The 16624-nt window shown below is 42.5% G+C and overlaps 1 protein-coding gene across 3 annotated transcripts in view; it reads right to left on the bottom strand.

Moving 5' to 3' along the window:
* Nucleotides 1–16624, bottom strand: part of ocrl (OCRL inositol polyphosphate-5-phosphatase) — a 164695-nt gene that overhangs the window by 15823 nt on the left and 132248 nt on the right. Inside the window, exons 18-22 of one of the 3 annotated variants that reach the window (XM_070882547.1) lie at nucleotides 11564–11799; nucleotides 8879–8902; nucleotides 4180–4299; nucleotides 1991–2075; nucleotides 961–1088 (exon numbers count right to left, since the gene is read on the bottom strand). In XM_070882547.1, coding sequence (XP_070738648.1) covers nucleotides 961–1088; nucleotides 1991–2075; nucleotides 4180–4299; nucleotides 8879–8902; nucleotides 11564–11799 — 593 coding nt within the window. Of the gene's footprint in view, nucleotides 1–960; nucleotides 1089–1990; nucleotides 2076–4179; nucleotides 4300–5345; nucleotides 5485–8878; nucleotides 8903–11563; nucleotides 11800–16624 lie in introns of those variants that run through there. The other 2 variants (XM_070882548.1, XM_070882549.1) reach the window with 2 other exon arrangements.

Raw genomic sequence — 16624 nt, 5'->3', positions numbered from 1 at the left:
CTGGAGTTTAGAAGAATGAGAGGGTATGTCATAGAAACACATAAAATTCTGACGGGATTGGACAGGTTAGAGGCAGGAAGAATGTTCCCGTTGCTGGGGAGTTCCAGAACCAGGGGTTACAGTCTAAGAATAAGGGGTAAGCCATTTAGGACCAAGATGAGGAGAAACTTCTTCACTCAGAGTGGTTAACCTGTGGAATTCTCTACTGCAGAAAGTTGTTGAGGCCAGTTCGTTAGATCTATTCAAAAGGAAGTTAGATATGGTCCTTACAGCCAAAACGATCAAGGGGTATGGAGAGAAAGCAGGAAAGGGGTACTGAGGTTGAATGATCCGCCATGATCTTATTGAATGGCTGTGCAGGTTCAAAGGGCCGAATGGCCTGTTCCTGCACCTAATTTCTATGTTTCTATGATTAAAAAAAATCAAGCCCTGGAGAATTTGGCATCTTTGCAACATCTTAAGGAGTTCAGGTGAGTCAGCTATCTGGATATACAGAAACACAGGCAGGCAATTCAGCCACTACAACCAGGCACTTTTTGAACTGGGTGCTGTTAGGGCACAAGATAGTTTATTATTGAACTGTCCATCAATATGTTATTTTTTTCTTAGCTTAATTCCAACTTCCTTTCCGTACAAAATCTCTGTTAAATGCCATTTTCTATTAAATCACACAGCTGCCAATTGTGTTTCTGTGAATGACCTAGTCACACTGGTCAAATCTAAAAAGGGACTTTTTACAAAGGTAAAGGCCACACTGGTATAATCTAATAAGGGACCTTTTAGTAAGGTAAAGGCCCTATATAAATGCAAGTTATTGTAATAAGGTAGATATATTGGCTAGATATGTGCCTGCTACAGGCAATAAAAGGTATCTGGACAAATGATGATTTGCTAAGCAACTGTGATCTCTTTTATATACAGTATCATGATGGTCACACAAAGCAATCATGAAGCTCTTACATGTTTGCAGGTGCGGCCATCGTATGAAATTTCTAGGCATCGTAGATGCAGCTCATAACATATCACAGGCTCTGGGAGGGCTTCAAGGAAGATGAGCAGAGCTTCAGCCACTGAATGGTTACTGCCAGCTGGTACACAAGATCAGGAAATGTCAGCAGCATAGATTGATCTGGAGTATCTAATAGCGGAAATGCATTTGACTTTGCACAGAACACCCATGTGGTTTCAATCATATATTGAAATGTATGAGACTGCAATAAATCTGGTGTGTTATAATGAGGGGACACTAGATTACAGGCAAATGGCTCCGCCTTTTGGCTCTTCTGTAACCAGCTGCAACATGGATGAATGTAATGTTTTCCTCAGTGCAAAGTTGAAATACAATTCAAACAAGTATGCATATATTTTGGGGAAAAATATATCTAAGATTAGTCCTGATTATAAATTTAAGTCTGGTCAATATAGAAATCATATTGTTAATTACTTCCATTACACAAGGTTTCTCTAGTGGAATAAGAGTCATCTCCCATTTTTGCCTTCCAGCCGAATTTCTCGTGCAAGGAATCCACTCTCTAATGAGCAACCATGGCTTTTACAGTCATTTGAAACAAATTAGACTACCCAATATATGAAAATATAAAATGGTGCTCTTCAGGGAGAAAAAAAGTTTTTGATGACTTTTTTGGGGGAAGGGGGAAGGGAAAGATAGATGGGAACAAAATATTTCCAGTAACTTTAGTTTTTCAGGCAAAGAAGTCATAAAATTACTGCAGTCATTAGAACTACTGTTTCTTTAACTTCTAATAAGCACTCAAGTGCATAAAAACAAATATAAGCATTTGATTTTACATTTAAAAAGTATCTACTCTTGAATGTAACACATCCCCCAAAGTTTTAAGTTCATTCATCTATAACAATCAAATAGCTGTGCATCTCTCTCAGACACTAGAGTTCTTATAGTGATAGTGCAGCTGCCTGTGAAAGGAAAGGTTAACTTGATTTTGGCTTCCTGTTATCGTGTGAAGGATACGAATGGTTTGTGGAATGCTTGTGTCCAAGCAGTCAAAAATCTGCTGCAGTTCCTCCTGCGTACCAGGTGTCTGGAACAGGTCCTCCTGTCAAAACAGCAACAGGATTAAAGGAAAACTCCAAGAGTTAGAATTTCACCAGACTGTTATTTGACAAATAACGCCATTTTAGTGAAAAAAGAAGAAAAATTTTGCCATTTTTTAAAATGGGGTAAGTTTGGCCAAAAAATACCCCCGTCGTTAAAAAACAGCGTTGCTGAAGGACTCGTGTTGGAAAACGCAGTCCTCTCCAACTTTACTGCGAGGCCGATATCGCAAAAAAATACCCCCCAAAATTTCAAAAATAAAAATTGAGAAAACATTCACAAAAGCATGAACAGATTCGTTGAAATTTTAAAAAAAAATTCAACTTACTTTTTTTAATAGGTCTTCTTACTTACCGCCATTCTTGAAGCTGCAACGTGAGGTTTTTCAAAACGGTGTATTGCAAAGAGAGTACAGTAGTGCCAAACAGCCAAACTTGGGCGGTACGTTTTTTTTTTTAAAAAAAGGTATGGCGTTACTGAAAATGGCAATATTTTGACAACGCCACCCTTAAGGTTTGTGGAATTTTAAGCAGTTTATTTTGAGGACAAAAACTTTGTTTTAACGCTAAAAAAATCACGTTAAAACGCACATTATGGTGGCGAATTTCTAGCCGCAAGTTTTTAGAATTTTATGCACTGGAGACAACTTACATTTTGAACTCTCTTACTTAGTTTTAGATACAATGGCCGAGAAATTTGAGAATGCTCATTTGTGGAAATGCAAAAAAACAGGCGCTATGCAGTCAAATTTCTAGGCCTAAGATTTCATGCTTCATCTCTTCAGGCTTCCTACAGCTAGATTATCAGCAGGGAAATTGGTTAGTCAGATACAAGCACACTGAACAAAACATGAGCCGTGAGAGATTTTTGTAACATGAAGGCATATGGACTAGAAGGTCCCAGGTTCAACTCTTGTGGCTGGATTTTCGGGTCATTTGCGACCGGGATTTGACCCTCCGCAGCGAAAAATGAGGCGGTGAGCTCTTTTGCGTCCGGGCGCGATCCTCGGGTCGGGTTTTGTGGCGGCGCTTAGAAGCACTGCCGGGCAGAGCTGCGCTGGGCGTGCAACAAGCTCCCACTGTGACACCGGCAGAAGTTTCGACAAACACCCAAGCTGTACGCCCCGAAATGCGCCCCACGATAACCGCCAGGGAAAACACAGCGATCCAGCCCTGCCGGCGACAGTGAGTTGGACAAACTGCAAAAAAGGCAAGTTCCTTTTTCTTCTTTTATATTTTTGTAGCAATTTGTGTTGCAAGAGTGTTGGCAATATTTCTTGAATGTTTTTGTGAATTTTTTTCTCCCCCCTCCCAAGGCCACTCTTTAACGCTCCCGGCCCCACACTAAAGTTGATGAGGTTCCCGTTTTTGCGCCGCAAAAGTCGTACAACGCCTCCCTTTATGCTTTGCCCCTGGTGCAAGGGCCAATGACAAAAGTTGCTCCACACAGCGCAAATGCTAATTGGGTGGTAAATTTCCTGCTCTGCATCTGTCTTCGCCCCGAAAATGGCAATGCCGAAAATCTAGCCCTTGGTCTATGCTTAGTTAGCAATTCTTAGGGGAAGAGAAGGGGAACAAAAAAAAAAGAGGAATCAGTCTGGATTCCCATTCCTGTGACCCCTTCTGGATGTGAGCAAAGGGGGATAAGATCAGGTTTGGCTGTGGAGCCCTTTATGGTCTTATAGCCTGGCAACCTTGCATTAAGGATGAGCAGCACACCGAATCATATCCCAGCAATGGTCAGCACCTCTCGGCAAGGAAGGGGCTAAACGGGAAAAACATTTTTAAAAGAAAATGACCATGGGATTATGAAATCTCTGATAAGGGCACAGTGAGAACATTCCTTTAAACAGACAAACTTAATCCTAATGCATCTAAAATGGAGTAACATTATCATTTTTGCAAAATCAAAATAGCTCAGATAGAACTCTTCTCATTAGCCAGAAAGAGAATTTAATCAGCTATTTTCTTTGTATATCAACTACAAAATCACAAGGCTTTACCTACAGCCATACCTTTCATCAGTAAGTGCTATATTTTGAGAAATTATGGACGAATCGTTTGAGTAATAGGTGGAACAAAAGGAAATACATTTATTACACCTACCTGTCGACTTGCATTTTTAAAGAGATGATCCACCAACAACCAAATTTCCTTTGGAATCTGCATAGGTTTATTGTCAGTTCCTATATTATCCACTGAGACAAGCTCTAACCGAGATTTCTCCTATTAAACACAGTAAGAAATTTAGACAATTCAGGGTCAGTTGTTGGAAAGGGGCAAGTCCTTTATTGTGGCATTTCTGATTCATACAGCTCATTCAAATCCAGACCAGAATCTATGCTACGGTTGATAAAATAGTACAGTACTTTCCAGTATTTTTATAAAGTGTTTTATAGCTATAATATTGATCTTGGTGAAATCCAAAAATTTTGCAAAAAATGTTTGAAATAATTATGAGCTGCTCATTTTTAGAAACAAAAGTAAAGAACTTCTAATTTCTGGCACTAGGTGATAATGTGGCAGAATGCTGCATTCAGAAATTATGCTAGTCCTCTGGTGTCAGTAAAAAGCTATGACATGAACTCTGGCAACATTTCCTTTTTTTTTAAATTGCAGGAGATAATAGAAGATAATATATTTCATTACATTGTGCCACATGGGAATATAGTGAAGACGACTTTGCACCAAGCTTTGTTTCTGGCTTGATCTGCAACATGTTCATCTGTTAACAATGCATGCAGGCACTGACTCTCTTTCGTGCATATGGTTACATGGGCACCAATTACCCAAGGAGCCATATTTTAAACTGGGTAGTGGGAAAGAAAGAAATGGAGTAGCGCTAAGGACGGGGAGAGAGTGACAAAAGCCATCTTGGGAACTGACGAGTGGGAAAGGTGGCAGGAAGGAACAATGGGCTCAGTCTGAACTCTTCACGAGCAGGAATGTCTATTTAGGACCCATTTTCTTTTGATCTCAATTTATAAACTTAAAAATCACGCGAGACTATGTATGGTTGACAATATTCCAAGATATCAAATCCACGTTACATTGCATAGTTACACAACACATCTTAGAGCTGAAACTGTTTAATACCTTTAGAATAGTTTTCAATTTTTAATTTTTGGAAAAATCCCAGAAATATTTTGAATTTAATTTTATTTAAACACAGGTAAAATTGGAGGTAAAAATCCAAAGTTTTGTTGGAGATTGGAGAAAAAAAATAATTCAACATGGTTGGACATTCCATCAGTATTCATTCTCGATGTATTCTCTGTCAATGAGCACAGGTATCACTCTTATCAAAATACAGTGCAGGAAAATAAAGTATGTGCTTTTGGGGAACCAGTTCCTGTAGTTGTATTTCAGGTAAAATAAATGGAAAAGTTGAGTTTTTAAAGATCAGAGAAACTGTAACAATAAAAAGAAAGTGACTATCAGAGAAATAACATGACTGGCACGGGCAGTGGAGAATGCAGCAATTTTTGGCTAAATAAAATCGGCAAATCCTGAAAACAGAGCACTACTCATTAACAATGCAAAAATACCAAGAATATCAACAGGTCTCATTTCCCTGTACAGGTGCAGCGTCGAGAATCTGGGGTTCCTGAATCCAGACAGATCGGTGGCAGGGTCATCCGGAATCCATAAAATGTTTTGGAATCCGGGACCCGATGACCCCGTTTCTGCCTGACCTCGGGCCTCGCCTCACCACCACTGCCCTTACCTCGGGGCCTGCTTGCAGCTCGCCCGACGACTTCCATAGCGGGGCCCGCCTGAACAATTCCTTGGCGGGCCCCGCCCGACGACATCCTAGTCGGGGCCGGCCCGACGACGACATCCTCGGCGTGGTCGGCTTGACCAGCTCCTCAGCAGGAATCTGCCCCCCCTCACCCCCCTCCTTTCTGACATTCTGAAATCCGGAAATACCCAAACCTGGGCTCGGGTGTTTCCTGATTTGTGACATCAGAAAGCAAATCGAAAGTCTGGAAAAGCCCGGAATCCGGAAAGGCCTCAGTCCCGAATTTTAGGAGCTGCACCTGTATTTTGAAAGATGTTGATTCTAGCCCATTATTTTCAAAATGGTAAAGGCACCGATGCATAAATAAGAAATTCATCCCTCATAGTTTAATACTCTCTACAATTTTTATTACTTCACTCAAAATTGCTGGTGTTGCCTTTAGGACAGAAGAGAATTCCCACTGACATTAGCAGCAACTGCAAAACAAACAAAGTTATAGCTATATATTCCATAGACCTGAAGTTTAAGCATATGAATAGAGTTATAACATTTTTGGGAATGCTGTGAAGATTTACGAACTGTGTATATAATCTTTTTTATACTCTGCTACTTACATAAACTGGAATTAGTCACCCAGCAATTAATGATTTTCAATTTTTTTGTTGATCCTTTGTAAAATTTGCTATTTTTACTTGCGCTACCCCTTGCCCCAGAAAAATGGGAGCCAAAACACAGCTGCCATTTAAGGGCACCTTACCAGCAGGCCACATCATTGTAAACAAGAGCGTTTAAGTAGATTTGTACCATGATTAAAACAAATGATTTAGTGCAACATGCCATGCCAGATCCTGCAAATTTCTACACTTAACAACAGCAACTTGTATTTATATAGCGCCTTTAACGTAGTGAAACATCCCAAGGTGCTTCACAGGAGTATTAGGAGATAAAGATTTGACACCGAACCACATAGGTAGAAATTAGTGCAGGCTTGGTCAAAGAGATATGTTTTAAGGAGCGTCTTGAAGGAGGAAAGCGAGGTAGAGAGGCGGAAAGGTTTAGGGAGGGAGTTCCAGAGCTTGGGGCCTAGGCAACAGAAGGCACGGCCACCAATGGTGGAGCGATTATAATCAGGGACGCTCAAGAGGGCAGAATTAGAGGAGCGCAGACATCTCGGGTGTTGTGGGGCTGGAGGAGATTATAGAGATAGGGAGGGGCAGGGCCATGGATGGATTTGAAAATAGGGATGAGAATTTTGAAATCGAGGCGTTGATTAACCGGAAGCCAATGTAGGTCAGTGAGCACAGGGGTGATGGGTGAGCAGGACTTGGTGCGAGTTAGGATATGGGCAGCCGTGTTTTGGTTCACCTCTAGTTTACGCAGGGTAGAATGTGGGAGGCCAGCCAAGGGTGCGTTGGAATAGTCAAGTCTAGAGGTTATAGCATGATTTGTTGACTGAGTATCGTAATTCTGCATAAAGAGTCCCAGAAGGAGTAAAAATGCCCATGTGAATGATAATAGATCACTTGGTCCAACCAGCCTGCAGACATTTCAGACAATGAATTTGTTCTTCTAGTTTGTAAAAGTAGCAAATTAAATCCATAAATACATATACTTTAGTTGGTAACATGGTCAGATTCAAAAACTAGAAGTGAGGCAGTCTCCCATGGAATTTTTAAGATGCCAATACTGTATATTAAAAATTCATACAGAAAAAAAACCCTGCAGCAGTACCATTTGTGCCATTTTGTAACTACTGGTGGATTGTAGTCACTAGAAATGCTCCAGAAAGATATTTTGACAGAGATCGGTACTGCTCCTTTTTATAGTATATTAAGGTGATGTCCAGGAAGCTCCTCCAATTGTCTAATAGGTCAAAGTGCAACCTATTTTAATAGCCATGGCCCCAGATCTGCGCTGAGTTAGCTGATTTCAGCCAGGGCAGCAGTTGTGGCACTGCAATTGGTTTCAACATCCCTGGGTTATGGAGGAGTGGGGGGGGGGGGGGGGGGATCGGATCAGCTCGGGTGCTAAATCCTCCTTGTCCTTCAGTGATTCCTGTGTGCATGTATGATCAGGTAAGAATAGAATTGGACTCAGCTGGGATGCCCTCCATTGTCAAATAGCCTGTCAACACACACTGTGTAGGTTCACATGAATGGTCATTTCACTGAGATACCAACAGCCAAAGAACCACTATTTAGGAGAGGAGGAGGAGAAGGAGAAAACCTCCAGCCTCTCTACAGCATGTTATCATCCACTAGTTACTTAAGTACTTACATCAATAAAAGAAATGCAGTTCCTTTACTGGCATCTCTGACAACAATATTATCGGATTGAAAAATGTCACTGTACAACAGGTAATCTGACAATTTACAGTGCTGGCTTCCCAACCAGGTGGCTTTAGGATTGAGTGCCAGAACTAATTGCTGCTCTAATTTTATATGGAGAAAAGAAAGTGTAAGCTCTTAACTAATTACTTAATGGAGGAAGAACTGATATGTCCTTCTCGTCATTGAACAGGGTTAGTAGACAAATAAGTCAGCAGTATGGAGTGCATTTTCCCTTTAAGCTGGAGTGTGTGAAGGAAATTGGTGTCTATGGACAAGTAGGGAAATGGGGGAGGAGGGGGGAAAAGTATAGTCATTTCCCATCATCCCCGGCTTGACGGGGAGTGTCAGCTGGTTACTTGACCGGGGTGAGGGGAAATACGACGACGACAAAATGATGATAACTCTTTTTGCGATTGACATCCATGTATGTGCACATTCCAGCAGGGATCACTGGGTAGTGATCGGAAGCAGGAATCCTGGTTGTATTTAAACCTTGCTAGCCAGGGGCGTAGGGACCAAGAGTAGCACTCCAACTGTAAATGAACTAACTCAACAGAGCTGGAAATCAAATCTGGCATTTTCTTGTTTGTATGGCTTAGTACTACACCAGTGACTTTATACACATGGCCAATGGAGAACTCAATAGTTCAACCGTCAAAATCTGTGAACTATTTATAAAGGATTAGATGTAGTCAGCCAGTATTAGTCTAACACTTTCCAAATGCGCTGTTACCTTCTGAAACATGCGGTCATCATCCTGAACAGGGCGCAAGAAGAGATAGAAAGAAAAAAAAAAGGCATCAGCCAGAGAAAGCTTTTTGAAAAAAAAACAAATCACATGCAGAAACAACAGAATTGAGATAAGTGAAACAATAATTACTTCTATCCCTTGTAATGTTGTTCACAACCTTCAAAATATGCAATTTTTTAGAAACTTCATTGTTGAGATGAACCTGAGGAAATGCAATTCAGCAACTGGGAAATGTGAGCATTTTTAAGAAACTTTGGGGGAGAAATTGGCCAGCCTTGCGCACGTTTTTCCGGCAATATTTTGATTCTTTTGCCAGTAAAAGGTACTCGCCTAAATTAACGACTGGCGGTTTTGAAATATCATCAAAGCGGATCGATGACATGCAACACCAAAGAAAATGCTTAAAATTGGCCATTCGGCAAACCCGTACTCAGGGTGAAAAAAACGCCCGAGAAAAGCCTGCGTTGAAGCCCCAGAAACAGCGGTAGTATGAAGACCTACAAAAAAGGTATGTTGAAGTTTTTATTTTTTTTAATTCTTTTTCAGCGATTCATTAGTTAAGTGTATAGTGCATGTTTTCTGATTTTTTATTTATGCAATTTTTTTGTGTTTTCTCCCCTCCTATATATTTGGCTGTGATAGGCTTCGGGCTAAAGTTGGCAAGGACCGCGGTTTCCACCGCGAATCCTCCAGCAACGCCAACCTTTACTGACGGGCACATTTTTTTGGGGCCAATTTTACCCCTTAAAAAATGGGTAACTTTTTAGTGGTATTTTTTCCAAAAAATAATGATATCGCCAAAAACTGAATTTATAGCCCTTTGTGTGTGTGTGTGTGTGTGTGTGTGTGTGTGTGTGTGTTCAGGAATAAAATAATTTCAAGCACTTTCAAGTCAAGTATAACACCGAAGATTCAGGATAAAGCTTTCTTTACTCAGTTCCAAAAATGTAATTTAAGTCCAACCTCAAAAAAAGAATACTCTCTATTGCACCAGTGTGGCATTTTTCACCATTTCCCACCAACCATCCTTAGGCCCGAGCGACTCCAAATTCAGTCAAAAATATTGAGCATCATAGTATCTTTTACTTTCTTGTATTAATCAAGGCAGGGGATGTTAATACTGGGGAATGGAACATCTTCCATGTTGGGCACTGGATGTCAACAACCAGTACTTTGAGGTCAGATTTAGAACATTAAGAGTAAAAATCTTTCTACAATGTACCCTCGCCCCAATCTCAGAAGTACGTCCCCTTCTGTACCAGTGTAACATTTCCCAAACCAGCCACCTTGTGGCCCCTTGGAGTGGAATTACCAATTTAGTGCCAAATAATGTCACATTCTGTTTTATGCTGTACATCCATACTTCCCAAACTGATTTCATGACAGTTCTTTATAGCCAGTAGCCAGAAAAGACATCGAATTCCATCATTCTGGCTAGATTTTAACCTAGAGGTGAAAAGCCAGTGTTTAAACCAAGACACTATGCTTGGGAGAGAACATCAATGTTAAGAAACTATAACTTTCAGCAGTTTATAATGGACAAGTTGGGACTACTATTACTGTAGTGGTTGCAGGTCAAGACAAAGCAGAAATAAATAATCCTGAGGCAAACATACACAGGAGAGAAGGTAACAGTGGCACATGCATAGCATTCGTGTATACAGTAGATGTCTTTTTACACACAAGGTATGCCAGATACACACCTCATCAACCAAAACAGTACATTCTTGTACTCAAATCAGCTCCTCCATTAACAGTACCCTCCACTGTTGATCCTTTTGCTGATAGGCACACACCTAGCACGGCACACAACACACCCTAGCACGGCACACAAAGAGTGGTGCAGGATAATTTTGCAGAAATGGATTTGATGGGAGTCATATCTTTTAGCTTCTGGAGTTACTTACCATCTTCAGATCATTAGACAACACAATAAGGGTTTAAGATTATCTAAGGCACTCTTCAAATAAATTTCCAATGCGTGTCTCTAATCCCCACAACTAAACAATGTATAAACAAATCATTATTTGGAGGCAACTAAATGGCCAGAGAATCACATCATTGCCTCTATAGGAACAAAAGTTCAACATTAGTTTGTTAATGACAACCAAAAGCCAGCCATTTGGTGCTTCGAACTGTAGCTATACTGACACAAGCAGGGTGCAAATTAATTAAATGTTTCATTTCCTGCAGAAACATCCCTTTACTTTATAGCAAATACCACTTGCACAGATCTAAATCTCAGAATAAAATAAATAGGGCAGCATAGAAGCAATGGGGAGAATGCACTAATATCAGTAACATTTCTCCAGGTATTTCTGGCTTTTCATTTAAGAAAAACTTATAGTTGTGGTTATTAAACTGAAAGCAATTTTATAATTGGCTAAATACCTGAAGGGAAACAATTTGAAGGATTATGGGGAAAGAGCAGGAGAGTGGTGCTAATTGGATAGCTCTTTTAAAGAGCCGGCACGGGCACAGTGAGCCAAATGGCCTCCTTCCGTGCTGTATGATTTTATAATAAGGAAATGCAATTTTGGTCACCGGTTAAATCTGAGGGGGGCGGGGGGAGGGGGCTGATAGGAAGTGGTTGCAAGAGGCATTGTCCAACATTTTGCAAAACATTAATAATGTAGATCTTCTTTTAACATTAATTCAAATTCTTACCAGGTCTATAAGCTTCATGACCGGCACTTCCCTGATTGGCTTCTTCATTCGACACAGTGTTTCGAGTGACGTACCAAAGCAGCTTGGCAAGTAGTTCCCACCAATTGTAAGGAAATAATCCTTCCCTCGATCCAGATGCAAAACCAAGATGTCCTCAATCTTATCTTCAGCTGAGTTTAATAATGTCACAGAGTCCTTGCTAACATAAACTTCAAGTGATATATCCACGTACTCATCTGAAAGAGAACATTTACAAAGTATTCAGAAACCTTTTTTTAAAATGGAGACATTTGGATAAAATCTACAGCTACTTAGAATCATAGAATAGTGCAGCACAGAAGGAGGCCATTCGGCCCATCAAGTCTGTGCCGGCTCTTTCTAGTTAGTGACACCAACCCCGGTTTTTCCCCAGCAATTTTGTTTTCTTTCAAATATTTATAATTTCCTTTTGAAGGCTACTATTGAATCTGTATCCACCACACCATCAGGCCATGTATTTCAAATCCTAATCACTCGTTACATTAAAAAAAGTTTCTCCTCATGTCCCATCTAGTTCTTTTGCCAGTCACCTAATCCAATGTTGGATAACATTTAATATTTATTTTTCCCTTTTTATTAAGATTACAAATCTGTCCATTATGAAGTAAAATCCATATAAAACAAGCCAGAATTTCTAAAAAAATTAATTCTTCAAATATGGGCATCACTGACGAGACCAGCATTACTGCCCAGCCTTAGTTGTCCTCGGGGTGGTATGGCACTTGCATCTATGTGGTGTCTTTAAAAGATGAAATAGTGTCAAGGGGCTTCACAATGGAAATACGTAGGGGAGTGGGAAGAGTCATGGAGCGAGAAATTAGAAAGGATGACAGAGTTTTCTTGAAAAACTGAGTTTTAATTAGGTTTTTATAGGTGGAGAAAAATGGAAAGTTGGAAGGAGTTAGAGAGAGTAGCTCCAAAGAACAGGACTGAATTGTCTACTGCCAAAGGTGGGATAAGGGAGTGGGTGATGCACAGAAGGCCAGAAGCAGAGAACCTAAGGAGATACAAAGGTGCAAGAGAAAGCACTCACATTTATATAGCACGTTTTACACCCTCAGGACAGCCCAAAGTGCTTCACAGCCAATGAAGTACTTTTGAAGTGCAGTCAGTGGGTAACATAGGGAAATGTGGCAGACAATTTGCATACAGCAAGGTTCCACAAACAGAAAAATGAATGTCGGCCAGGACACTGGAGAACGTCCCAGATTTCTTTGAATAGTACTACTGAATTTTTTTTACAGCTACCCTGTTTAATGTCTCTTCTAAAAGACAGCACTTTGGGCCCAAGTTTCCACATGATTTGCACCTGATTTTTAGGAGCAACTGGTGGAGAACGGACTATCTTAGAAATCACAATTCAGCACATTTTTTTTTCTGCAGTTCTAGTCAGATAGAACAGTTCTACTTTGGAACAGAATTTTTTCTTCAAAAGGGGGCGTGTCCGGCCACTGACGCCTGATTTCAAAGTTTCCACAGTGAAAACGTACTCCAAACTAACTTAGAATGGAGCAAGTGAAGATTTTTGTAGAACTGAAAAAACCTGTTCTACACATTAAAAAATCAGGCGCGGGTTACAAATTAGGCGTCCAGAACGAGGTGGGGGAGGGGGGGAACTCATTAAATTCTACAATAAATCCTTATTTAGACTTCGACAAATATTATACAAATAAATCCAACCTGAATAAACATTTATAAGCAAAGAAAAGATTAAATAAACCATCTTCCTACCTGTGTGAAAGTGCTTCAGCCAGCCTCACAAGTTCGTTCGTCCGTTCCCGACGGCAGGGGGGGGGGGGGGGGGAGGGGGGAAGGAGGAAGCCGTTCCCGACGGCGGGGGGGGGGGGGGGGGGGGGGGAAGGAGGAAGCCGTTCCCGACGGCGGGGGGGGGGGGGGGGGGGAAGGAGGAAGCCGTTCCCGACGGCGGGGGGGGGGGGGGGGGGGGGGGAAGGAGGAAGCCGTTCCCGACGGGGGGGGGGGGGGGGGGGGAGGGGGGAAGGAGGAAGCCGTTCCCGATGGCGGGCGGGAAGGAGACAGTGAGAAGGCTGCAGGAACCCTCAGAAGTTGAGCAGCCATTCCCGACGGCCGAATGGCTGCTCAACTTTCTGAGGCTTCCTGCAGCCTTCTCAGTGCTGAGGTGCTGATGGCAATGTGCTTTTATTAAAAAATGTTCAAAAATTAAACAGCTACAAAGAACTACAAAAATGGCCGAGTGCCAATGTTTCCTTCACACTGCGCGTGGGCGAACGCTCCAACACGCACGCGCAGGGTTGCCGGCAGGAAAAAACTAATTTAAATGGTACCCGCCCCCCTCCCACTTACAAAATCGTCGCGAGTGTAGGCTCCGCCCCCTGCAGCCGTGCCAGGCAGACATGGAGCTGCAAGGCGCTTGAGAATAGCGCGTTTTTTTTTAGGCGCCGTTTTAGGCGCGAAAAACGGGCGCCCGTTTTTTATCGTGTGGAAACTTGGGCCCTTCGACTGTGCTGCGTTCCCTCAGCACAGCAAAAAGCCTAGTTTGTGTGCTCAAGTCTCTGAATTGGGGCTGAAACTCTCAGCCTTCACACACAAGAGGCAAGAGTGTTACAACTTAACCAAGGCCAAGAGGGGATACAAGGGTGGGAGGAGGGATACAAGGCTGGGAGGGGGGATACAAGGGTGCTGTTTTGATTTAATTTTGCTATTTATCACTTTTTTGATGGGTCACCATTGCCTTAATCTTTGGTGAAATGCTGGGTAAATGCACCGCCATTGAAAGGCCACATTAGTGAATTGAAGAGGATTACTGTGATCGAAAGGCTGCATTCGAGGGAGCAGCGTGTGGCAGTGCGGTCCCAGCCTGCAAGACCACCAGCAGGCCGGGGCCATCAGAGGGAGCAGCGTGCAGCAGCATACCACTGCAGGAGGGCGACGGCTGGGAAGTCAGGTCACTGATTGCAGTGCGGGCAGGCACAACAGGAGGGGCGAAGGAGCGGCAAGAGTTTGTAGATGGAAGTGACCGGGGCCCAGGAGAGGTGTGAGTCTGGGGCCCAGAAGGGGTAAGGGTCCAGGGGCAGCACGGGCCAGCCCACACTGCTAGATGTGAGCGTGTTCGGTCCATGCAGCAGAGCAGGTCTCCAGTCGTCTTGGGTAATCCTTGTCACTGGACCAAGACCTAGCTCTGTCAAGCCCGTGTGGTGGCTGGTGTGCAACGGTCACCCCACGTTAAAAAAATCCACGCACAGGCATCTTCCACCCTCCAAGATGTAGTTTCTGGAATATTAGATCCTTCATTGAAACACCTGTGAACTCACCCCTTTTTGGCGTGGAAGCAAGTCATCCTCGCTTTGAGGGACTGCCTATGATGATGATATGATCAATCTTTGGTGGTGCTCTCTCTTTAAAAGGGAGGCATGTGATGTACGCCTTTGGGGTTAGAATCATTATTTACGGCAATTTATGGCACAGAAGGAAGCCATTCGACCCACTGTGTCAGTGCCGGCCAAAAAAAAGAGCTCACCAGCCTAATCCTAATTTCTAGCTCCTGGTTCATAGCCTTGTAGGTTACAGCAAGTTACCTAACCCATAATTCCACGGATCTACTGCAAATTAAGATCCCTTCATGTTCCAAAATTTTCATTAAATTCCCCCCCCCTGGCATTTTATCTTTAGTCATCCTGTGTATAGGGTAAGGAAATTGGAGGACTCTCCTGGTGGGTCTGTAAGTCTGCCAACCACAGGTATCGGTTATGATAGATCGTCATACATAGTTGAGCCTGCAGCTTCCCTATCATTGCAGGTTTTGTTCGTGCCTGGGTGATTCTTGAGCAGCAACTTGTGCATGGCCGTTCACTGGGTACCGTCCATAACCAGTAGAGATGCATGGGATGCATGGGTTGTTTGGTTTGCTTTCCCAGACTTCAGTTTTAATTTTAGTTTTGCTTGAATGCCAGTTTGGTATAAATGTCAGTTTGGGTAGGTAAATTTCTCAACAACAACTTATATTTATAAAGCGCCAAGTGCTTCACAAGAGTGTTATCAAAAGAAAATTGACACCGAGCCATATAAGGAGATGTTAGGGCAGATGACCAAAAGCTTGGTCGAAGATGTAGTTTTTAAGGAGCGTCTTAAAGGAGGAAAGAGAAGTGGAAAGGCGGAGAGGTTTAGGGAGGGAATTCCATAGCTGAGGACCTAGGCAACTGAAGGCACAACCACCAATGGTGGAGCATTTTAAATCGGGGCTGTTCAAAGGGCCAGAATAGATGGGGCGCAGAGGTCTAGAGAGATTATAGGGCTGGAGGAGATTACAGAGATAAGAAGGGAGAAGCTATGGAGGGATTTGAAAACCAGGATGAGAATTTTAAAATCGAATATTACTTAACTGGGAGCTAATGTAGATCAGCAAGCACAGAGGAGATGGGGGAGCGGTACTTGATGTGATTTAGCACACTGGTGGCAGAGCTTTGGATGACCTCAAGTTTATGGAGGGTAGAACTAGGGTGGCTGGCCAGGAGTGCATTGGAGTCTAGAGGTGATAAAGGTATGGATGAGGGTTTCAGCAGCAGATAATTTGCGGTAAGGGTGGAGATAGGTGATATTTCGAAGGTGGAAATGGGCAGTCTTAGTGATAGATCGGATATAAGGTAGGAAGCTCAATAGTGATCAAATATGACACTAAGGTTGCAAACAGACTTGGTCAGCATTAGACAATTGCCAGGGAGAGAGATCGTATCAGTGGAAAGGGAATGGAGTTTGTGGCGTGAACTGAAGCCAACGGCTTCAGACTTCTTGATATTTAATTGGAGAAAATTTCTATTCATCCAGTGCTGGATGTCGGACAAGCAGTCTGATAGTACAGAGACTGGCAGGTTCGAGAGAGGTGGAGGAGAGGTAGAGCTGGGTATCATCGGTATACATGTGATAACTCACGCTGTATACGTGATGACACCGAGGGGCAGAATGTAGATGAGAAATAGGAGGGGGCCAAGCATAGATCCTTGGGGGACACCAGAGATGACAGTGCAGGATCAGGAAGAGAAGCCATTA

This window comes from Pristiophorus japonicus, chromosome 6, assembly GCF_044704955.1.
Source record: "Pristiophorus japonicus isolate sPriJap1 chromosome 6, sPriJap1.hap1, whole genome shotgun sequence".
In the NCBI taxonomy this organism is placed as follows: domain Eukaryota; kingdom Metazoa; phylum Chordata; class Chondrichthyes; family Pristiophoridae; genus Pristiophorus; species Pristiophorus japonicus.
The sequence above is the reverse complement of the archived record's forward strand: the minus strand, read 5'-3'. Positions and strand labels throughout refer to the sequence as shown.